This window comes from Martes martes, assembly GCF_963455335.1.
Source record: "Martes martes genome assembly, chromosome: 16".
NCBI lineage: Eukaryota > Metazoa > Chordata > Mammalia > Carnivora > Mustelidae > Martes > Martes martes.
Genome location: NC_137904.1, coordinates 2,622,595 through 2,646,291, shown reverse-complemented (window position 1 = coordinate 2,646,291; position 23,697 = coordinate 2,622,595). Strand labels below are relative to the sequence as shown.

The window sequence follows — 23,697 nt, the reverse complement described above, 5'->3', positions numbered from 1 at the left end:
ATGAAACACTGAGGCATGTGCCATCGCGTCTATGCTGGCACTAACCGAGTAACTGGGGGGCAGAGTGACGCGCCCCCAGTCACAGAAGACACCCCGGGGCAGCACGGCCCCTTAGAGCCGCAGGTGGCGTCCTCACCGCCCACGCTGAGCTGGGAGCTGCAGCGGCCGCGGGTCCCGGGATGTCGTCCTGCGGACTCTTGGCTGTCCCTGTTCGTGCGGGGACGCTGGGGCCTTCCGCGGCGTCACACGCGGGCTTGTTCTTTCTTGCTCACTCCGGTGAGTAGGAGGATGGCAGGTTTTGTAGTAGCGGCTTTTTTCTTTTCCCCTGGCCAGTAGTCTAGTCTTTACTCCACATCTTAGCGCTGCAGCGTGTCTGCGGGTCGGTCAGCGCCCTACGGATGCAGCCCGCAAGCTCTACTCGCCCTTAGGGACCAACAATCTTGGAGCGCCTGGGTGGCTCAGTCGTTAAGCCTCTGCCTTCAGCTCAGGTCATGATCTCGGGGTCCTGGCATCGAGCCCCGCATCGAGCTCCCTGCTCAGTGGGGAGCCTGCTTTTCTCTCAGCCCCTCCCCCTGGCTTGTGCTCTCTCTCCCTCACAATAAATAAAATCTTAAAAAAATAAAAAAGGAACCAATACTCTCCCCCGACAATCAAATGTTTACTCAAACTCTTTATACAATAATTTACTCTTTTATTACAAGTTTGTTTTTTCTGATTTAGTAATACACGCTTGTTTTAGAAAATACGGAAATACAGAAACGTATAAAGAAGAAAATTAGAATCTTCCATAATTCTACCGCCAACTGCGGCTAAACTCGCTCTGCACGTTCTACTCTCGAAACACTGAGCCTCAGCTCACGGGAACTTCTCAGACCCAGCCAGAGGCCGTCTTTCTTCAAAGGCTTCATGTCTTTCCCACAGAATAGAAAACAGGAACGTGCAACATAGAAAAAACATACTCAAGCAGAATGAGGGTTTTTTTACAAAGTAGTTTCCTATAAAATCTCCGTTTCTGCAGATGCCTAGCAGTCAAGAGACTTGAGTGCAGACTCTCGAGCATTTATTAAAATAAGAGTAGAAGGGGCAGGGGGCTCATCTCCAGATGCCCCCTCGACTCCTCGTGCTGCTGGGGGCAGGGTGGCCGCCTTTCCTGCGAACTGGAGGTTTCTCGGTCTTAGGGGCTGCAGCAAGGCGGCGAGGGAGCACCTGGGAGGGGATCTGGCGTGAGGAGGAAAGGAGGTAGAGTCAGCCTCCCCGCCACTGTGGAAAGGCACCGAGCGCAAGGGGCCGCGGTCACTCAGCAGAGGGGAGGGACCACGCTACGGAAGATGGTCGGGAAGCAGGGGTCGGGCAACAGAGAACGGACCCAGCCGGGGACGGGTCAGCGAGAGCCCCTCCACGCCCCCATCCCTGCCCCACTACCCCTCACCTCTTTCCGGGGGATCTCACCCAAACGGGAGTCTGTGTTCCTTCTGGGGACGTCATCCCCTCGGCTGTCGGTCCTGCCACACAAACGGAGGGATGAGGATGGGGAGCTGCCCCCCGCCCCACTCCCCAATCTGTCTCGGGAAGAAGAACAAACGAGACGGACCTGGGGGTCCCACGGGAGGACACCCGGCGGACTCGCTAGGGAGGTACACTAGGAGGTCACAGTCCTAGATTCTGAGCTCTGAGCTGCGGGATAAAGAGCGGAAAACTGAGGCAGGAGGACATGAAGACACAGAGGGGGCGGTCACAGGTGAGGGAACGGACACTGGAAAGGAAGAGACCAGAGAGAGGCGGGAGCCCCGAGGGACAGAGGAAGAGAGAAGACCGCGGGCCCACCGCTCCCCGCGCTTCCTTCCCCGGGAAGGAACAACGGACGCCTCTCCGTGGCTCCGTGGTTCTGTGGCTCCGTGGCCCACACCCGGCCCGCTCCTCCCTGCCTGAGCCGGGCTGCCCATGGGCCGCACCCCCCACATCCTGCACTGCCCTCCAGGCTGGTACCTGCCGTGTTCCTGCCTCTTCAGGTACAGCAGCAGGTCCTCGGCCGGCAGCGCCCCCCAGCCCCGAGCCTGGTACAGTCGCAAGAGCTGAGACACGTCCATGAGCTGCCCGGCGGGAGCCAGCCCGTCTCCACCTGAGAGGCGCAGCGGGAACCCGGAAGGGCCTTCAGTCCCAGGTACTGGCTCCGCACCGAGACGTCCCCGGTCTACGTCCCGGGAAGCCACGGCCCGCGTACCGGTGTCCGGGGAGCCGCCGCTGGGACCGCTGCTCTGGGAGTGGCTTGAGGGAAGCTCGTGCGCCCGGAAAAGACTGGACGCCATGGCCAGGGGCACTTTGGTTTTATGAACGGGGGGTGGGAGGTGTGGCACGCGTGGGGCTTCCTCCCAGGACGGGACAGCCAGCGGACCTAGCGAGAAGGACGAGATGTGACAATCAGGCAACGGGGCAAGGGCCAAGGAGATGCCCCCCCCCCCGCCCCAGCCCTTATGAGGCTCTATGACCTTTGCCAGCTCCCAAAGGTCCGCAGTCAGATCCCGCCTCCCCCAACCCCGGCCCCAGCCTTCTCCAGAGTCGGCCCTCACCAGACTTCGGGGGCAACAGATCAACAGAGGGGGCCTCGCTGTTCTGGGGGACCGTGTCCAGCAGCTGTGGGGACAACACAGTAAGGTTCCCTGAGGACCGATAAAGAAACACACCTGGGTCTGGGAGGGAGGCAGAGGTTGGGGAAAGTTCCAGAAGGGGGTTATGAGACAGGAATCAGAGAGACTAGGACAGAAGCACCAGTCCTGAAAGGGGGGGCAGCTCCAGGAGGGGAAAATGGAGAAGGGGAGAAGGAGGTGAGGTGGGACGGGCAGGCCCTCTCTCACCTGCTGCAAAAAGTGCTTGAGGCCCTCGAGCTGGGAGGGGGGCGGCAGCCCCTGCTTGAGGAAACTGTCCCCGTCGGACCCAGGATCTTCCTCAGGGAACGGCCGCTCCGGCCTGTGGTCAGGGTGGAAGGTTCCAGCTGGAGAGGGAAACAGGGCCGTGTGTGTGTTGTAGGGGAAGGGAGTCCGCTACAAAGGAACCCCCAAATGCCCAGAGAAAAAGGCCTATTAGGTACAGCAGGGGCATCCCAGCTGGGAGAAGGGGAGGGTCGGAGTTTGCAGCCGCTGGAGAGGGGAGGCCCAGCTGGGTTCTGAGAAGCGTGGCGGGGAGGGAAGGCTGTGCCGCTGGGACTCTGAGCAAAGAAACCCCACCACAAACTCCCCGAAGACCAGAAGCGATGCTCAGAACGGCTCGGAAGTGAGGGACACGCTCTGGCCCTGAGGGGAACATGCCCTTATTCTTTTTAACTATGATTACTTATTTCTACATTTAAAGTCGTGATGCCACCCGCCCCTCATTCTTCACTGGACCCGGGCTGTCAGGCCTGCACCTCAGAGCGCCGCCGTCCACCCAAGTGGACGCTGGCGAGCTAGGAAACGCCATCGCACCCAAGGAACAGTGACCGACCCATCGGGGCGCCTCTCCTTGAACTGGACCCGAGACACAGAGACACCGATGTCTCTCTACCGTTGTCTGGAGTACCGGCTGCGACCAGCGTCACAGCCGGTCAAACGGCGGAGGAGAGGAGAGCAAGAACCCGGCAGAGAGCAGGGTCCACCGAGGAAGGAGCTGCGTGGGGAGAGGCAGCGTCAAGGGCCCACGCGGCCCCAAATCGGCTCTGGAGGGCAGCCGGGTCCCAGCTCCGCTTCCCATCAAGCCCAGCGGCGTCAGACTGCCACGAGCTCTCCCTGCTCCTCGCACCTCCTGGTCTCAGAGACGGCTGGGGGCTGGGAAACTGCCGGAGCCCCACACAGAGAGGAGGTAAGAGGGTGCCCGTGAGGGACGCGGGTCCCCACTTACCCGAGGATGAGGTGAGCTTTGGCTCCAGGGGCTGGAAGGAGTGCTGGCTCTGGAAGGAGGGGCCCAGCAGGAGGCTGAGGTCCGCGGAGGGGCCGCAGAGGACAGGCGGCGGCCCTCCGAGCGACTCCTCCCTGGCTTCCCGGCTCTGCTGCAGCGCGGGCTTCAGGGCCACGGCCACGGGAGGCAGAGGCCACAGCCTCCGCTCCCCCTTCTCCGGCTCCTGAGGCCCAGGGCTGGAGGGGCTGGTGGCGGGGACCTGGGCACAGAGGAAGGAAGGAGGATCATGCCCTGCGCACGCAGACTCGAGCCTGGGCACGGGCACCTTGATTCCAAGCTAAAGATGACGTGTGAGCAGAAAGCCCTTTGGAGGGGATCTGGTAACAACCACCACCTTCCATCCCATTTTCCGATGCTTATTTTCGACCTCTCAGTTCCTGCTCCAGAAGCTGTACAGGTAAGACAGGCGGGCACGGAGACGTGTGCGAATCACAATTACATCAGCTCTGTTGTGTGGAAGCAGGCTGGAGGGGACTACTTTGATGCCACGAATGCACACGTGGTCAAGTGAGTTCTGCCACCACGCACGGGAGGCCACCGCTGGGGCCGGGCGAGCACGAGGCACGAGCCACGGCGGCCGCTTCCGGGCAGAGCGCCAGAGCCCGGGGGGCAGGGGAGGATGGAGAGCACCCCCACCCCCCGCCTTTACGAACTGTTTGATTTCCCTTTTTCCACGTGCACGTTATTATCTCTTCCAAACGAGATTTTAGCTTAAAATAAAAACTGACCAATTACAGCCAGGAAGTGGGCGATGCCACCAGAACAGGGCGAGGGGGAGACTCTCCTCGGGGAGGAGAGCCGGGCCCCCAGCGGCCAGGGCCACCCTGGGGGAGCGGGGACCATGGTGAAAAGACTTCCTTCCTCTTCAAGGAAGCACACGGGGGTTCCCCCCCAATGCGGTGCTAGGACCGACCTCAGGACCAGCCGAGTCCGAGGGGCGATGCCTACCGGGGGGTTCGCAGGCAGCGTGGGGGCGCTGAGCAGCTGGCTGGCCTCCTCCCAGTGGGCCTGCAGCATGGCCTGGAGCCTCTCCACCAGCTCGGCCCGCTGCTCCTCCAGCTGCTGGCGGCCGCTCTGCAGGTCGCGCACCCGGGTCTGCTCCCGGGCCAGCCTGGGGGAGAGACGGCAGAGGGGACGGGCGGCCTCAGAGGGAGCGGGCACCCGAGACTCGGAGGGATGCCGGGGCCGCTGCAGACGCGGACGGGCCCACGGAGGGGGCAGCCCTCCGCCCTGCCCGGTTCGGGCTCCGCGCGCGGGCAAGGGCGGCCGCAGGGACCGGACCTGAGCTCGTAGTCCTGCAGCACCTGCCGCTGCCGCTCGTCCCGCTCCGCCATCTCCCCCTTGAACTGGGCCAGCTGCGAGGACAGTTCCTGCTGGTGCTGCGCGCTCAGGTCCTGCAGCTGCTTCCTGGGAGGGCGAGGGTGAGGACGGAGGGCTGAGCCTGAAGGCCGAGGTCACCAAAGGGGAAAGGGCCGGAAGCGGTGCCTGTGACGGCGAGAGCGCCGGCCAGCCTGGCCGAGGCCCGGCGGGTTCAGGAAGGAGGGACGGAGCGGGCGTCCGAGGACGGGGTCCCCGGAGGCAGACCCTGAGGCGAGGATGTGTGGGACAGTGGCTCACTGAGGAAGTTTCCAGAAAACGCTGGTCAGGGAGCGGGGAAGCGGGAAGTGGGCCTGGGAGGGGCAGGGGGGAGGCAGCTGAGTCCCCGTGCAGGCAGGGGAGCACCCGGGAGGGCCGAGCACCTGTGCTGCTCCCGCAGGGCGGTGGCCTGCCGGACACTGCTCTCCTGGGCCTGCGCCAGCCGCTCGGTCACCTGCTGCTCCAGCCGCACGGCCAGCTCGGACTCCAGCTGCAGCCGCTGACTCTCGAAGCGCGCCTGGGGGCGAGGAGAGGCGAGCTGAGGGCTCCGTCGGGCTGGAGGAGGGAGGCAGAACGGCCAGCGCCCGCGCCCCACACCAGAGGGAGAACAGGGAGGAGGGAAGGGAGGCTCCCAGGTGGGACTCCGGGCTCCGTGCCCGCGAAAGGACAGGTGACACTGGACAAAAGAGGTATCTGTGTAGCCTAAAGCAGGCGCAGGTCAAAGGAGCCCATCTCTACGACGGGCAGCGACGTCCCTGTCCCCGCCGCCTAACGCAGGGTCGGGCCGCGTCCCAGGCTCCTTCCTCTCCCTCCTCACAGTCCTCCCGCGTCTCTCCGAAACCCGACTGCCCCACGCGGAACCGGACTTCCGAATCCCACAGTGATGACTCCTCGTCTCTGTCTCATGGGGTCCTGCCTGCCACACCGGCCGCCCGCGTCCCTCACCCCTGCCCCGCAGCCAGCCCCGCAACCCCGCGCCCCCTGCTCCCCCTCCAAGTGCCCAGACAGGGCGGATGTTTCTCGAGCTCCGTCCTCAGTCCTCTCCCCGACCGCCTCCTAACATTCCGGGTCCCAGAGGCTTTCACGTGTGTTAGTAAACACGGGGCACTCGGGCTATGTTTTTTCTTACCATTTATACCTTGAGCGCTTTCTAAATCTCTCTCTGTAGCTGGACTTCGCGCCCACACACCCAGAAGCCCCTGAATGAGGGTTCTTGGCTCACCTCAAACAAAACAGCTCCAACACTGAGCTCACCTGGTGTTTTACACTCGAACCTTCTCCTCCTACGCGACTTTTTGCCTTAGTTCACGGCACCGCTCTCCACGGGGACACCCGCACTATAGGTCAGCCCTGACTCTCCTGCTTCTGTCCACCTTCCAAAGGGCCTTTCCGTTCTACCTCCTGAACATCTCCTGACTCTAGTCCCCCGCTCACGACGGTGGCCATTCACTACCAGGTCACGCCCACTTGATCTCCTGGCCTCTCTTCTACCCCGCACCCTCTCTCACGTTGCCCCAGGAGATCCTCCACTTCGTGCCCGAGCGAATATTCTAGAATACAAATGTGCTCAATTTTCCCCCTTGTTTGAAACCATCCAAAGGCCGCCATTCTTCTGCCTGAAAAATGAAGTCTGGCTGCCCAAAACGGCTTGCATGGCGACCCCACTCGGCCCGCTCTCCTGCCATGTGAAACCCTTCACGATTCTACCAATGCGGTGTTTTTTTTTTTTTTTTAATTTTGTAAAAATCATGGTAGAAGAAAGCACATAATATAAAATTTACCTTTTTAACCACTTCTAAGCGTACAGGTGAGTAGTGTTAACTGTATTCACGTGACAGTGCAGATCTCCAGGAATTTTCATTTTATAAAATGAAAACTGTACGCACTGTTCCCCATTTCCTCCCACTCCAGCCCCGGTCTAACTTCTGCGTCCCGATACCGACTGCTCTAGACAGCTCACTGCCTTCCTTCTCCTGGTGGAAAACTTAAAAGAGCTACTCCTTCGGAGCCGCTGATGGCCCTTAAGTAATCTGCTCTACAGAACGGGCGCCCAAGGCTTACGTACAACGACGCTCACGGCAGCACTACTTTCATAGTGGAAAAAATTGGTGTCCGTGTACATTTCTCATCGAAAGGAAAATGCTTAAGAAAACTATACTGCCCCATTCACTGTGACATTACACAACTCTTCAAAGTCACGATGTCCATCTTTCTGCGTGTACTGCGCGTCTGGGATGTGGAAAGATGTCTCTATTAAGAGGTAACAGTGACAGGTTGCAGCAAATGCATATTTTTTTTGAAGCAGCAACCCACGAGCCGCCTGGGTGGCTCGGTCAGTTAAGTGTCCGACTCTTGGTTTCGGCTCAGGTCATGATCTCCGGGTCCTGGGACTGAGCCCCGCGCCTGGCTCCTCGGAGGAAGTCTGCCTGGGATTCTCTCTCCCTCTGGCCCCTCCCGCCACCCCCGGCTCCTTCTCTCTCTCTCTCCCTCAAATAAATAAATACATCTTTAAAAAAAAAAAAAAAAAAGCAACGCACAAACTCAAATGAAAAGATCCTGAAAGGACACATACAAAGGGGCGTGGTAAGAAAAGTAACCAGGGGCGCCTGAGTGGCTCAGTGGGTTAAGCAACTGCCTTTGGCTCAGGTCATGATCCCGGAGTCCCGGGATCAAGTCCCACATCGGGCTCCCTGCTCCACGGGGAGTCTGCTTCTCCATCTGACCTTCTCCCCTCTCATGTGCTCTCTCACTGTCTCTCAAATAAATAAATAAAAATCTTTAGAAAAAAAAAAAAAGAAAGGTAACCAAGAGTTTCTATATTTGTACTATTCAAACTTGCCTGACGGATAACTTTTATATCATAAAAGTATTTTTATTTTTATTTATTTTATTTTTTATTTATTTTTAAAGATTTTATTTCTTTATCTGACAGAGAGAGAGAAATCACGAGTAGGCAGAGAGACAGACAGAAGTGGGGGGGTGGGAAGCAGGCTCCCTGCCGAGCAGAGAGCCCGATGTGGGACTCGATCCCAGGACCCTGGGATCATGACCTGAGCTGAAGGCAGAGGCTTAACCCACTGAGCCACCCAGGTGCCCCGTAAAAGTATTTTTAAAATTTCTTTGCGAACCTCCCAGCCATGTTGATGTCGGCTCCCTTCTTTGTCCATGATATTTACCTCCAATAAATTCACTTTGGCTAAAGTATGCATGTTATAATTTCAAAAGTAACTCCTAAACAGACAGAAACTTTAAAACCAGCTGAAAAAAGAAGGAAAATGAGAAAAAAGTAATGAATCTCAAAGGTTACAAGAAAGAAGAATAAACATTAAGTAAGTAAGACAAAATGAAATCTAAAGTTAAAATACAGACCCAACCATAACTATATAAACTGAATGTAAAAAAATTTGATGTTCCAATTAAGAGACAAATATATGAACGTTGAAGTAAAGATTACAAAACTATTTGCCAAGCAAGCTCTACTTTAAGGAAAAAGCTTTAAAAACATTTTCGAAAAGGCTGGTGTAAGTCTAGTAACATTATATTATTAGGCAAAAACTGATTCTAAGGTAAAAGGCCTGGCGAGATAAAGAGTTACCTCATATGGATAAAACATCCCATTTACCAGAAAAGATGTAGAATTTTAAAATTTATATGCGCTTAACAACGGCCTTAAAATATATAAAGCAAAACTTGACAGACTACAGGAGAAATAGAAAAATCCACATTCAGTGGGATTTTAACAGAAAAAAAATCAATAAGGAAACAATGATTTAAATAGCACAATTAAACTCAACACACATACAAATAGACACATACATAACACTTCACCAACAACAGTAAGATACATATTTTTAAGCACACATGAGACACTTAGAATAATGGACCATATATTAGAACAAAAATACGTATCAAAAAATTTCAAAGAATTTAAGTAACAAAAATAATACATTCGCTCATATCCGCAAGAAACTCTCCAGTGATGGGGGCAGGGGAAGGGAGAGAGGGGGACAGGGAGGTGCAGCCAAACGGACAAATGTTGCAAAATGTCAACAGGTGAACGTAAGCATCGTTCATTACACTATTCATGCAACACTTTGTTAAGAAAGAAATATTTCAACACACAAAGTTGTGTGGAATACACTTCAGCAATTTTTTTTTTAAAGACCATACTCTCTAATCACAAAGTTAAGCTATAAATCAATAATAAAAACAGAAGTAAAGGGGCGCCTGGGTGGCTCAGTGGGGTAAGCATCTGCCTTCAGCTCAGGTCATGATCTCAGGGTCCTGGGATCGAGTCCTGCATCAGGCTCCCTGCGCATGGGGGAGTCTGTTTCTCCCTCTGCCTCACCCCCCGCGTGTGTGCATGCTCTCTCTCTCTAATAAATAAATAAAATCTTTAAAAAAATAATAATAAGGGGCGCCTAGGTGGCTCAGTGGGTTAAAGCCTCTGCCTTCGGCTCAGGCCATGATCCCGGGGTCCTGGGATTGAGGCCCACATCGGGCTCTCTGCTCAGCGGGGAGCCTGCTTCCCTTCCTCTCTCTCCGCCTGCCTCTCTGCCTACTTGTGATCTCTGCCTCTCAAATAAACAAATAAAATCTTAAAAATAATAATAATAATAATAATAAGTAGGGGGCGCCTGGCTGACTCAGTCGGTAGAGCATGGAACTCTTGGACCTCAGGGTTGTGGGTTTGAGCCCCACATTGGGTGTGGAGATTACTTAAAAATAAAATCTTAAAAAAAAAAAAAAAAAGAGAGAGAGAAGAAAAAGATATTTGACAGGAACGTCTCCTGTGGAAGCCCAGACATTGGGATTACTAATCGAAGACACTGAATCAACAGGCTTAAATACGCTCAATGAACTATCTGGACAACCAACTGGAAATCAGAATAATGAATGAACAAAGAGAAAAAGTCAACAGAGACATAAATTAGAAAAAAGAACCCAACAGAAATTCTGGAGCAATAAAGTACAATTGAGAATATAAAACTTTACTAGGTACCACTCCATACCCCTATTTCACTATACGCCCCTACTGAAATAACCGAAATCCAGAACGTCGACCACAACAAATGTTGGAGAGAATGTGGAGCAACAGGAACGCTTGTTCATTGCTGATGGGAATGCAAAATGGTACAACGACTCTGGAAGACACGGTGGTGGTTTCTGACAAAACAAAATGTACTCTTACCACACAATGCAGCAGCCATGCTCCTTGGTATTTACCCAAAGGAGTTAAACACTTAGGTTCACACCAAAACCTGCACATGGCTGTTTACAGCTTTATTCTTAACTGCCAGATATGAGAAGCAACCAAGGTGTCCATCAGTAGGCACACGGCTAAATACACTGCAGCACACCTGGACGGCAGGATATTATTTAACACTAAAAAGATATGAGCTATCATATCAAGCCACAGAAAGATGCGGAGGAAACGTAAATGCCTATCCCTAAGTGAAAGAAGTGAGTTTAAAAAGGTTACGTATTGGGGCACCTGGGTGGCTCAGGGGTTTAAGCCTCTGCCTTCAGCTCGGGTCATGATCTCAGGGTCCTGGCATCGAGCCCCGCATCGGGCTCTCTGCTCAGCAGGAGCCTGCTTCCCCTTCTCTCTGTCTGCCTAGCTCTGATTTCTCTCTGTCAAATAAATAAAATCTTTAAAAAAAAAAAAAAAAGGTTACGTATTGTAGGACTCCAATTATATGACATTCTGGAAAAGACAAAACTACAGAGGCAATAAAAAAAACCAGTGGTTGTCAGGGGCTAGAGGGAGGGAGGAGTGAACAGGACACGCGCCAAGGGTTTTTAAGGCAATGACACTGAGTGTGACACTATAAAGGTGGATACATGTCATTACAAATTTGTCCAAATCGGGCACCTGGGTGGCTCAGTGGGTTAAAGCCTCTGCCTTCGGCTCAGGTCATGATCCCAGGGTCCTGGGATCGAGCTCCACATCAGGATCTCTGCTCTTCTGGGAGCCTGCTTCCTCCCCGTTCTCTGCCTGCTTCTCTGCCTACTTGTGATCTCTGTCAAATAAATAAATAAAAATTCTAAAAATAAATAAATAAATAAATAAATTTGTCCAAATCCATAAAACGTACAACAGCGACAGGGAACTCTAATGTAATCTGTGGATTCCAGGTGATAACGATGTGTGAGGGTAGGTTTGTCCATTGTAACCAATGTTCGACTCTGGTGGGGGACGTTGGTAATGGGAGTGGCTATGTGTTGTTGGAGGTAGGGGGTACGTGGGAAATCTCTGTACCTTCTGCTCACTTTTGCTCTGAACATATAACTGCCCCCCAAAATAAAGACTATTTAAAAAATTCACCAAAGGGACTCACTGGCAGAGTTCAGCAGGAAGAAAAAAGGGCCAACCGGAGGATAAGCAACAGAAACTGTGCAATCCAATGAGCAACGAGAAAAAAACATCAAGAAACTGAACAGAATCCAAGGGGCCTGTGGGACATCCCACAGATGCATTAGCAAAGTCCCAGAATGACAAGAAAGAACAGAAAAAAAATCTTAAAAAAAAAAACAAAACAGCCCAAAACGTCCCAAATTTGATAAAAGACATAAATCTACCCATCCCCCAAACTCAACAATCTCTAAACAGAATGAACTAAAGGCGATCCACACCATGACACAGCACAGTCATACTGTCAAAAGCCAAACACAGAGGCACACCTCAGGGGTTCAGGCCGTTAAGTGGCCGACTTTGATGTTGGCTCAGGTTGTGGTCTCAGGGTCAAGGGACTGAGGCTTGTGCTGAGCTCCAGCTCGGCGTCGGGCTCCCTGCTCAGCAAAGTCTGCTTGTCTCTCTCCACCTGCTCATCCCCTGGCTCATGTGCACATTCCCTCTCAAATAAATATATATATAATTTAAAAAAAAAAAAAAAAAGCCAAACACAGAGAAAGGAGCAAGAGAGAAGCCCCTTGTCTCTTAGGATAGCGCATCCGTAAGACTGACTGCCGACTTCTTGTAGGAAGTCATGGAGGCCAGAAGGCAGTGGAATGACACATTTCAAGGGCCGAAAGAAAATCAATGGTCAAGTGAAACAAAACATGAAGACCTTCAAGAACGAAGAAGAAATTAAGTCATTCTTGGATAAACAAATGTTAAGAGCATTCATTTCTAGGAGACCTGACCTACCAAAAAATGAAGGGAAGCCTGTAGGCCAGTGACCTGAAGCCATACGAAGAAATAAAGAACGCCGATGCACGCTGCTCCATGAGTGAACACAGACGCCTGTGCTACCGTGCTTTCCGTCGGTAGCTCCTTTCTTCCTATGGGATATAAAAGGTAGGTGCACCAAATAGGACGATTAATCTGTGTCTGTAAAACTGTGAAAGTGGAGAGATGCAGACCTACGGAACACTGGTTGCACACTGTTGAAACTGAAGTTAGTGTCCTTCACTAGTGACCATTACTGTAAAACATTAATTGTAACCTCAAGGGAATCATTAAGAAAAAGACTTTGATAATGCACAGAAAAGGAAAAACGAAGAGAATCGAAAACGGTACACAAAATATTGATGAAATACTCCAAAAAGGCAGTAACAGGCGACTGAAAAACAGGAACAAGGAAGATGTATGGAAAACAAATAGTTAAATGGCAGAAATCAGTCCTTCTTCGCCAGTAATTACTTTAAATGTAAGTGAGTTAAACTCTCCAATTAAAAGGCAGAAACTGGCAGAAGGGATTAAACAACAAAATAAAACAGGATCCACTATATGTGGTCAACAAGAGACTCACTTTAGATACAAAGACACAAAAGCCTGTAAAAGGATGGAAAGCGATAGCCCACGCAAACAGCAACCAGGAGAGCTAGCGTGGGGACTAGCTAGCTAGTCTAATGTCTAATGACATTAGCTAGTCTAATGTCTTTGATCATTAGACAAAGTAGGTTGTAAGCCAAAAAAGGTTATGTCAAGGAAACACGACAATATAAACATCTATGTACCTAACAGAGCCCCGAAACATATGAAGACAAATGGGCAGACCGCCGTGCAGTAGTGGCTGGAAACACTAACACCCCCCTTTCCACAACAGAGAGAACAATAAGGAAATCGACGACTTGAATGAATAACGCTAAACCCGGGCACAGTATACTGCGGGATTCAACGATGAACAAAAATCCTTGCCTTCAAGAAATCCACAAGATTTTAAAAGGGGCAGAATGGAGCATATTAGGAGAAAAATTCAAACAGGGGAGGGAACGGGGATTGTCAGAGGCTGCGGATCCTACTCAGCGAGTGGGGAAGACCTCACTGCAAAGATGACCCAGAGTCAAGAATCGTTCAGATGCTCGACAGTCATCTATCACGCTACTTCAAGAACGTGTGTGCTAGACAGCCCCCCCCCACACCGGCAGCTGATGGCTTCCCGTTGGCCAGGACAGTTCCCAGCTCCCAGCACGCAGCACCCAGAGCGGGGCTGTTGTGCAGACTCGGTGAACACACGGCGAGCAGCACTCTGGAGGGCTATGGCCGCTCACGCACCGCTGCGGAGTCGGATCAACACCTCTACCCTCCGTCCTCCACCAGCAATTAGTTTCCATGTGGTCAGCCCACCACTCCCGCGGGCTGGGTGAAAAGTAAAAGGACGGTCCTCTTCCCAACACTGGCCTTGCTACCCCAGAAACTGGGTGCGTCCCCTTACACGCATCGTTAATGAGGAAAGTCACTCAGGCTGACTTGCTCTGGGAACTTCACTGGTGTGCCCTTACCACATGCTTTACACACACAGTAGTCCCCCCCCCCCCCGCAATGGTTTTGCTTCTGACCCTTTGGGTCATCTGCAGTCAAACGTGGTCCCCCAACAGGCCATCCCCCTTCTGATGTAGGAAGGTTGGTAGCAGCCTAACGCCGTGTCCCATGCCTGCACCCGCACCTCCTCCACCCCCCAACATGGGCACCTCCCCATCTCACAACCTCACCTGAAGTCAGGTGAGGGCGGGACAGTGAGCCATGCGGAGAGACCGTATTCGCATAACTTATCACGGTCGGCTGCTCTAAGTGCTCAGGTTGAACATGAGTGACCGTCCATCTCTTACTGTGAATACTTTGTAAATTAACCTTGACCGTAGGCGCAGCCGTACGGAAAACACATGGTACATACGGGGCTAATAGGACACGCAGTCTCGGGCACCATGTGCCCCGCGGATGAAGCAAAAGGCTTTAGGGGTCAAAATTCCCGATAAAAAATGGCAGCATTGACCATGACTCCCAAAAGGTCCCTGGGCCTCAGACCGACGGCAACCTCGGGACCACGCCCCCTGACCTGCACCAAGCTCATCTCCAGCTGCAGGGCGTCCCGCTCTCTCCGGGCCATGTCCAGCTCGCCCTCCAGCCGCCGCACCTCCGACTGCACCAGCACCAGCTGCTGCTGGGCCTCCCTCGCCACCTGCGCCTCCCTCTGCGCGTTCCCCTGGGAGAGGAGATCCAACTCAAGTGTGCAGCCCCCTTCCTGCCCCCCCCACCCCGTCACCTCCCTTCCCCAAGGCATCCTCCTGCGCCCTGAAACCCAAGCCGCTGCTCGCCCTCTTCACACCTGTCTCTCTGCTGCGCTCTGGGGCATCTCCCTCTTCGGTTTTCTGGGTACCAGGTGCCCCCCCGCCGGCCTCGCCTGCTGGCCCCGCCCCTTCCAAAGTGTGCCCCACGGACAGTTCCTCGCTCTCCAGCCCCGTCCCCTCCACCCCACATTCTGACGCCCATCTCATTCTGCGGTCCCCACCCCGCCACATCCCCTCCACCCCACATTCTGACGCCCGTCTCATTCTGCGGTCCCCACCCCGCCACGGCCGCTCTAACCTTCTCCTTTTCCAGCTGCGCGCGTGCCTCCTCCTGCAGGGCCCCGCAGCGCTCCTGCAGCTGGCGCTCCTGCAGGGCCCAGGCCTGCCGCTCCTCCTCCAGGGCCAGCCTCAGCGTCTCCAGCTGCCGGTGCTCGCTCAGCTGCCCCGCCCGAGCCTCATCCCGCTCCTCCTGCAGGGCCCGGCTCCGCTGCTGCTCCAGCTCCAGGCTCAGGGTCAGGGCCTGCCGCTCCTCCTCCTGGAGTCCAGGGAAAACCACGACCCTGAGCGAGCCCTCAAGAGGCCAGCCATCTGCCCCCGTCCAGGGTACCCGCTGAGAATCGTGTCCCCTAAAAGCACAACAGCTGCCAGGCCCATAGGCCTATGACATGGCAAACAGGAGCGTCTGCTCCAGAATTCGGTACATCTGGGTTCAAATCTGTTTGCGTCCCAGCTGTCACTCGCTGCGTGTTCTTAGGCACACCTCTTTCTCCGCAAAGCTGGCATCGTATCTAGGGCCTGCCTTGTGAGGATTACGGCAAAGAGCACACAGAGGCAATTAGCAGCGTCGGGCACGCAGTCAGCGCTCGATACGCGACAGCGGTCGCTATCGCCATTAAAAAAAGCTGCACCAAGACTAGAAGGTCCAGCCTCTGATCATGAGTCAGCCAAGCAGCAGCCATGACCGGTGCTGTGGGAGAAAGCCCGTGAAGATGACAAGGACCGGCTCACGTGTCGCCAGCACGCGCGTCACACACACGACCGAGTTCCAGACCCGGCTGCTAATTCATACCGGTAATCATCGTACCATTTCAGCAACAGGAAACCCGACGGAGTCTCGTCCCATACCTTTTCTGGCTCTGCCCTAGACCTGAGTTCCCAAACCTGGCTGAACAAAACTACCTAGGAAACTGCTGATTTTTCGGCATATTTCAGCTCCCCAGCCCCACAACATATCTACTGAGTCAAAACCCCCGGCGGCAGATCCCCGGAATCTACACTGTAGGCCGATCCCCCAGAGGATTCTGGTGAGGCCATGATTTGCAGAGTCTCTCAAGCCAGCTTGGCAGCCAAGCCCCGTTCACAGAGGACCTAGCAGAACGAGCGTTCTAAGGGACAGGCTCGGGGAAACACACCCCTGGTGCAGCTCCCACACCCACCGATGGCCCACAGCATTCTAGACTTCGTGAGCGGCCTCCCCTGGAGTGCACCCAGCCCGGCCCTCTCACCAGCGTCTCTCTTTCCCGTTGCTGCAGCCTCGCACTTTCCTGCTCCCGAGTCAGGGCCTCCATGGCCTCGGAAAGGCTCTGCTCCAGGTGGGTCACTGTCTTTCAGGGACAGGGGTACACAGGACAGAGGAGCGGAGGGGAATCCCCGCATGTTACACTGCAGAAAGCTTGCGTGATATCGACTTTAAAAGTGAGCCCTAACTCCGCGACTTGGCGGCCCGAGTGGGGAAATCTGGGACGACGTCGAGGACGCAAGTCTGGCAGCAGGAACCGTGAAGCCAGGGAGAGGGACGGGGACAAGAACGGCCGGGCCTGCAGCTCCGAGACTGAGCTCAGCCTGCTGGGGACCCGGATTCGGAAATATCTGGACCCCCTTCGCCTATCGATCCGCCCCGCAGGCTCTCGTGCCGTCCAGTGCGGGTTGCCCACCTCCTGCTGCTTGCTCCTGGTGAGCTCAGCTGCCTGCCGTTCCTCCTGGAGCCCCCGCAGCACCTCTGCCCGCTCGGCCTCATGACGGTTCCAGCCCTCCACCACTCGGGCCAGGGTCTCAGGGGAGGAAACGCAAATGGAATTTCACAGTAATTTTTTGGTCCTGGTTCGGCCCTCAGGGGCGGGATCAACAGCCACCTTCTCCCAGGGGTAGGTAAACCCACCCCCAGCTCCTAGCGTGAACGGAGAAACGCTGGGCGGCCACCCCGCCTTCCCTGTTTCTCGGCGCCCCCCATGGACTACCCTGGCACCTTGTCCAGCTGCTCGATCATGCCATCTTTCTTGCGGTCAGCAGTCACAGCCACAACTAACTGCTGTTGGAGCTCCAGCACCCGGGTCTGGAGGCTCTGAATATGGCGCTCACAATGCTGGGAAGGAGGACGACAAGCCTGGGTGTCACATCTCTAGTCTGATGAAAGCATCAAACCTCCCAGCGCCTCTCAGCGAAAACGGGCTGTCCCAAGAACAGAACAGGTCTGGAGAAGAAGAATCAGGAATTCTGGAGCAGGAATCTGGAGGCCAAGACCAGCTCAGGAGACAGGGCTTAGCTTCCAGGCTACTCTGTTTCCTGGATCGCCTGAGGAAGACCCCCGTGCACCTTCTGGCCGGACAGCAACAGCCCACACTGCGGAGCGGGAGGTGACCCGTGCCTAAAGCAGCTCATCGGGCACAATGGTTAAACGGGGCCAAGGAGAAAGGAGGAAGCCTTTCATTCAGGCCCAGGCAGTTTCAAAAAGACAAAGAGACGGTTCCAGAAAGGACAACACAACCAAGGATTGTAACCTTTCCCCTGCCTCGTCCACCTCTCTGCCCCCTTCAGATACACTGAGGATTGCAGAGACAGTCCACTGTATCATCAGTAGCCATAAAGCCTTCGCAAAAGCCAGCGAGGCGTGTTGTTCATTCAATACACGCTTCTGGAACGTATCCTTGTGTCAGGCACATTCCAGACGCTAGGAAGACAGTGCTGAACCAGATAAGGTCTGATCTTCAAGCAGCTTAAATTTTAGAGGAGAGAAGCAGACAAGATATCTGGGACTGTGATAAGCTATATATATATATATATTTTTTTTTTTTAAAGATTTTATTTATTTGACAGAGAGAGACAAAGCAAGAGAGGGAACACAAGCAGGAAGAGTGGGAGAGGGAGAAGCAGGCTCTCGGCTGAGCAGGGAGCCTGATGCTGGGCTCGATCCCAGGACCTTAGGATCATGACCCGAGCCGAAGGCAGATGCTTAACCGACTGAGCCACCCAGGTGCCCCTGTGATAAGCTCTATGAAGGAAGCACCCAAGGGACCTGAACACCCACCCAGAGGAGAGGTGTGCATCTTAGACGGAACGGTCAAAGTCGGCCTCCCTGAAGAGCCATCTGAGCAAAGTCTCAGGTTACAGGCCCTCAACCCTCAGCCCTTCCCAGCACCCAAGCCTATTTCTAATCTTTGCTACTTTCAAAAGGAAGCCTTGGTGACTCACCTTGCGACGGGTGTGCTCGGAATCCAGGGCATCTCTCAGGCCTTGGAAATCTGGGGGATTGACGGGGGGCCCTGGGCGAAGACTGGCGTAGCGGGGAAACAACTCCTCCAGGGCTTGGGCTGAGCTAGATGGAGACAAGTCTTGCAGGGGCCGGGTGCTGAGCAAAGCAGGCAGAGAGATCAGGCTGCGGAAAGCTTTCGAGAGCCCCTAGTCCAAGCATGACATTTTACAAACAACGAGACGGAAACTCAGAAAGAGCAAGAGACTTGGCCAAAGTCATAGAGCTGGACAGCACTCAGGTACTGTGATTCACTCCGCACTGCTCCTCCCTGTCTACCACACTCCCAGCAGTAAAAGTCTTAGCAGGGAGAAGCCAGTTCTTCTGGCGGAAGCAGGACTAGAGGTTGGGAGAAAGCCAGGTACTAGGCAACAGATGCCCACGTTCAAGAAGGAGTAAAGGGGGTTAGAAAATAAGAAAAGGAAAGGATGAAAACCAAAAGCTAAGGGACAAGCAGCTTAGGTCCCAAAGAGACAGAAAAGCAGGAAAGACAGAACTAAGAAAGAGAACACGCGGCTTTCCGAGAAAACAAGCACGCCAACTAGGAAAACCCCAAGGGGAACTCACTTAAGCAAGGTGGCTGTGCTGTCACTGTCAAAGGAGTCCTCTTCGCGTCTCTCTGAGCCAGGACCCAGAGTGACGGGATCACCTGCAGGCAGCCAGAGGGACCGCACAGCCAGGGTCAGATAAGGATAGGAACAGGGAGCACTTGAAGACGAAGAGAGGAGAGGGCCTTTCCTTTTGACTTTATGCACTCCTCCAGCCCCTCTCCCAAAGAACTGGAGCCTTTCCTCCTGCCCTCTCTTGTCTCGGATGCCTTCCACCCTCTGCCTTCTCCCACCCCTTAAATCTGGGTTTAACTCACGATAGGCTGCATCCCGGGAGTTCTGGAGCATGCTCTGTAGTTGACCCCGAACACTTTCCATCTCAAAGATATGCTTGGAGCCATCCTAGGAAAAAAAGCAACACAGAGATCAGAAGCAGTCTGAATGACTTATGTTCTACCTACTGCCAGGGTTCCTGGCATCTGGGTCCCCTAAAACCCAAGAATTTTTACTCCAGCACCTGGGATAGCCAAGAAAACTGGAACTGACTCAGTAAGGGTTGAAATTCAAATGTCTACAGGAACCAGGTAAGTAAATAAATTAATTGGGCACATTAAGACAAGCCTGGTGAGGATCCTTGCCAACTAGAGAGCAAATACCTCGTCTAAAGACCATACAGTCTGGGGCTATCCGTTTTTCAAACTTCTCCTAGTGCCCGTCACAAGATACCTCTGGTTTTCCAAACCCAACCAGTGTGCAACACTAATAACCAACCTCTCTGTGACATGCGTAATCAATTAGACCGTGTTTTAATGATTGACATGCCCAACTGTAAACCATACAGTGAAACTAGCTTTGAACTCGAAGAAGCTTAACAAATTTTACTATCCTTACGTGCCTAGCTCCCTCTTGAGTTGAAGAAACCTTATCCTCGTTCAGTGCCCAAGTCAAGGCACAGCAACCAGACCCATGATGCAGGTGTCTCTGACAGAAAACCCTAGAAGTTTCACAATTTTCCAAATTATGGCATCCCCCAGGCCCCTTCCACCCCCATAAACATTTGCTCCCAGGAACAAGCAGAAGGGACTCTGTCGCTTAAAGGAATTTGAAATCCAACAACAGGAGTTCAAGTCTCAGCAAAGAACTTTTTTTTTTTTAAACCAGCGCCCATTCTAAGACCCTAGAGGTCGCCAAGACACACTCTCTCACCTTCTTCTTCAAGTTGTTCTCCAAGCCAACCGACAAGCTGCGACTCAGCTCCTGGGCCAAGCCATCTAACATCTCATGAGGAGGTGGGGAGGTGGTGGGGAGATACAGCTGGGCTCGGGCGGTGGCCTCCGCCTGGCGACTGAGATGCAAAGAAGCATAGAGCTGGGAGGTCACCTCAGAGGACACTTGGTTCAGCCCAGGGGCTTCTGATGAATCACTCAGGAGATCCTCAGCCCGGAGAGGTGAGCCGGGGCCGGTAGCTGATGTCGCCATGAGTACAAGCACGAGACAACTCCAGACAGCAGAGCTGGGAACTCCCGGTCCTGCTTTAGGAGACCCCAGCGGGGGAAGTGCACCCCGAAAGAAGATCTGGGAGAAAGGGGGACGACTCCAAGCCAAGGATCCTTGGTGAGTAACAGCAGGGAGGCTTTCTGGTTAGAGGAAAGGTTTCCAGCGGTTCCAGAGGCCATGGAAGAGGACAAAAGCATTTCCTTCCACAGCCCCTGGAACCGGTGGAAAAGGAGGGTGCAGCGAGGTGGGGGTGGGGACAGAAGACCGAGGGGCGACAGCGCAACTGCAGTTCCCCTGGAGTGCTGAAGACCAACTTCTGGCACAGGCTCTTATACTCTCCCACCCAGAACGTGCAAACTGAAACCCAATCCAACAGGGGCCTGATTTCCCTCCAGCAGTCTTATTTGGCCCTCACCTGGCCCGGGTCTCCGAGAGACAGGACCCTCACGCTTCCCACCTCCTCACGCCCCTCGCCATGCACCTGTTCTACCCACGGTCAACCCTCCTGTATATCCCCTCCGACCGCTCCTGGCAAGAAAGCCATAGCAAGGCTCCTCGGAATCCCTCCCTCCGGGCTAACCCAAGAGAAACTTCGTGAACCCTCGGCCACCCCCTCAGACCTCTCTAAAAAGTCCGCCGCCCTCCAGCCTAGCCTGAGACCCTCTACCCCGACCACCCCTGACGACTCCCCGCCACACAACCAGACCTCAGTCCCGCTCAGTTTGCCAAAGTGTGGACCAGGGATTGTCCCCCTCCCCTGAGCCCCGGTCCGGGAGACCAAGGACCCCTGCACAGCCACCCCCGCCGCCTTCCCCACACTCAAAACCGTTGGCAGCCTCCCGCCCACCGTCCGCAGCCCCGCCTCGCTCTCCTAGATGACGTCACCAGCCCTGCGCTCTCCCTCGCCGGCGCCCTGACCGCTTCTAAAGCCCGGGAGCCCTAGATGCGCGTGCGCGGCGTCCGGCGGCACGGATTGGCTGAGGGAGGCATGGGGCGGAGTTATGGCCCCACCACTGAGGTTTGAGGAGCCGGTGGGGCGGGACTCCGCGGAAACCGGAAGTGTCTTGTGACGGGCACTAGGAGCAGTTCCGGTGAGTCCGGGGGAGGGGTTCCCGCCGGGTTGGGGGAGTCAGGGACAGGGAACTGGAGCCCCCGGAGTGTGGGCGGTCTCGGAGCGAGCCTTACACTCTCTGCCCTGCAGATGACTGTTCACAACCTGTACCTGTTTGACCGGAATGGAGTGTGCCTTCATTACAGCGAGTGGCACCGCAAGAAGCAAGCGGGGATCCCCAAAGAGGAGGTGACGAGGGGGCCCCGCGCAATCCGGGTGACCTGGCATCTCCAAACGCACACAGTCTCAGCCCAGCCCTTCCTCTCCAAACCCCATCTGGTTCCCACCCCTATCCCGTCTCCTTCAACAACCGAGAGCTAACTCTGTCCTTCTCCCCCCAGGAGTACAAGCTGATGTATGGGATGCTTTTCTCTATCCGCTCCTTTGTCAGCAAGATGTCCCCGCTAGACATGTACGCTGTCAGAGGGGATGCTGAGGGAAGGAGGGCTAGCCTTGGGGATTTGGGGGGCGGGGGAGATTTTGTGGAGTGGAGGAGACATTGGCCCCCAGGAGAGGGGAGGGAGAGAAAGAGGCTGAGTCTGGACCGAGAGCTGGTCTGAGAGGCAGAGGAGAAGATCTGAAGGTAGAGAGGTTGGGTGTGGGGGCTAAATTGAGGAGTGAAGGTGCGAGGTGTCTTTACTAAATCAGCCTGCTATGAACGATGATGTTTAGGGAGTCGACCTAGACAGGATCAGAAGTATCTCTATGGTAGAGATTATGCTCCCACTCCTTAACGTCCTCCCATCTCTGCAGGAAGGATGGTTTCCTGGCCTTCCAAACTAGCCGTTACAAGCTCCATTACTACGAGACGCCCACTGGGATCAAGGTTGTCATGAATACTGACTTGGGCGTCGGACCCATCCGGGATGTGCTGCATCATATCTACAGTGCGGTCAGTGCCAGCCCCGGGGACCCTTCCCTCCCCTGAAGCTCCTCAACAGCCATGGCCACTTAGTTAAGACTCAAGACTCCTTGAGTTTCCCTGCCCTAACCTTACTGTGCCGTATCTCTGTTGAAGTCAAAAGTTTTCTCAAGACTCTTTAGGTCCTGAAACACTTTCTCCTCGGGGAGGCTTGCGTCCCAGCCCTCGGTGCTTGTGCATTCGCACAGCCCTGAGATCCCATTAGGTTTTGGGGTTGGAAACAAGAAGGATCCGAAGCCTGGCTCTAACACCCTTCCCCTCCATAGCTGTATGTGGAGCTGGTGGTGAAGAACCCCCTGTGCCCACTGGGCCAAACTGTGCAAAGTGAGCTCTTCCGGTCCCGGCTGGACTCCTACGTCCGCTCTCTGCCTTTCTTCTCTGCCCGGGCAGGCTGAAGGAAGCACCCTACCTCACCCCCCAGGAGAATCCCTGTCTTCCTGGGCCCCTTCCTAACCTGTTTCATATGAAGGTCCCACTGTGTGCCCCTCTACTACCTGCTGTTCCCTCCCAGGGCAGCAGCGTAAAGCCTGCCCTCATGCCCTCCCGGTCCAAGGAAGGAAGCCTCCAGGAATCCCTATACCTCCAAACCAGGCCCTCTCCAGTTTTATCCCCTACCTGATGCCGCAAATGTACAGAATAAACTTTTTGTCACTCTCTGCAGCCTAAGCGTGTCCGTTTGTCGGTTTGGTTGGTCCGTCAGGGTCCTGCCCCACTCAGGAAGGCATGAACCAGGGTGGCCCCATACTGTGAGCCTGTAAAGAGGCTTTGTCCATGGGCATCTCAACAATGACAGATCTCACTCCACTCACAATGGGCTTACGTCCAAATAAACCCATCATGAGTTGAAAATATAAGTCGAGAATGCATTTAATTCACTTGCTCTAACAAACATCATAGCTTAGCCTGGCCTGTCTTAAATGTGTTCAGAATACTTACATTAGTCCGTGGTTGGGCAAAATCATCTAATACAATGCCCATTTTATAATAAAGTGTTGAATATGTCATGTGATTTATTGAATACTGTACTGAGAGTCAACGATAACAACAGTATGGTTGTTAAGTGTATGGGTGGTTTACACTTGGGATCCAGGGGCTTATTGGGGGCCGAGACTCCCCCTGCCACTGCCCAGCATCAGGAGGTATCATGCAATATATTGTCAGCCCAGGAAAAGGTCAAAACTCAAATTTCTACTGAATGTCTGTTGCTTTTGCACCATCAAAAAGATAAGAAAAAATATTGTAAGGGACCCTCCGCACTGACAATTTGGGGGCAGGGGGAGCTGTCCTGCGTTTTGTC

The 23,697-nt window shown here is 54.2% G+C and overlaps 2 protein-coding genes across 4 annotated transcripts; one reads left to right on the top strand and one right to left on the bottom strand.

The window, feature by feature from the left end:
- Window positions 1-673: 673 nt before the first annotated feature.
- On the bottom strand, window positions 674-20,349 carry CNTROB (centrobin, centriole duplication and spindle assembly protein; the record flags this gene model as incomplete). Of its 3 annotated transcripts, none has more annotated exons than XM_080826131.1 (19): window positions 674-1,218; window positions 1,430-1,502; window positions 1,987-2,119; window positions 2,222-2,392; window positions 2,568-2,631; window positions 2,853-2,989; window positions 3,871-4,126; window positions 4,876-5,038; window positions 5,209-5,334; window positions 5,667-5,800; window positions 14,565-14,711; window positions 15,095-15,331; window positions 16,302-16,400; window positions 16,731-16,847; window positions 17,042-17,158; window positions 18,265-18,421; window positions 18,890-18,971; window positions 19,188-19,272; window positions 20,077-20,349. In XM_080826131.1, the coding sequence occupies 19 exons, from the start codon at window positions 20,347-20,349 to the stop codon at window positions 1,093-1,095; spliced, it is 2,697 nt and encodes an 898-aa protein (XP_080682257.1). In that variant the 3' UTR covers window positions 674-1,092. The 3 variants fall into 3 exon arrangements, with proteins under 3 accessions (XP_080682257.1, XP_080682258.1, XP_080682256.1); XM_080826132.1 differs by having other exon boundaries at window positions 19,184-19,272; window positions 20,077-20,202; XM_080826130.1 differs by having other exon boundaries at window positions 1,987-2,392.
- Window positions 20,075-23,056, top strand: TRAPPC1 (trafficking protein particle complex subunit 1). The gene is made up of 6 exons (XM_080826134.1): window positions 20,075-20,484; window positions 21,203-21,458; window positions 21,569-21,667; window positions 21,820-21,890; window positions 22,232-22,370; window positions 22,667-23,056. The coding sequence occupies exons 3-6, from the start codon at window positions 21,569-21,571 to the stop codon at window positions 22,793-22,795; spliced, it is 438 nt and encodes a 145-aa protein (XP_080682260.1). The 5' UTR covers window positions 20,075-20,484; window positions 21,203-21,458; the 3' UTR covers window positions 22,796-23,056.
- The last annotated feature ends 641 nt before the right edge of the window (window positions 23,057-23,697 follow it).

Coding starts and splice junctions, on each gene's coding strand:
- TRAPPC1 (XM_080826134.1), top strand. CDS start 21,569: ATGACTGTTCACAACCTGTACCTGTTTGACCGGAATGGAGTGTGCCTT. Junction 21,668..21,819: donor CGGGGATCCCCAAAGAGGAG/GTGACGAGGGGG, acceptor TTCTCCCCCCAG/GAGTACAAGCTGATGTATGG. Junction 22,371..22,666: donor TGCATCATATCTACAGTGCG/GTCAGTGCCAGC, acceptor TCCCCTCCATAG/CTGTATGTGGAGCTGGTGGT.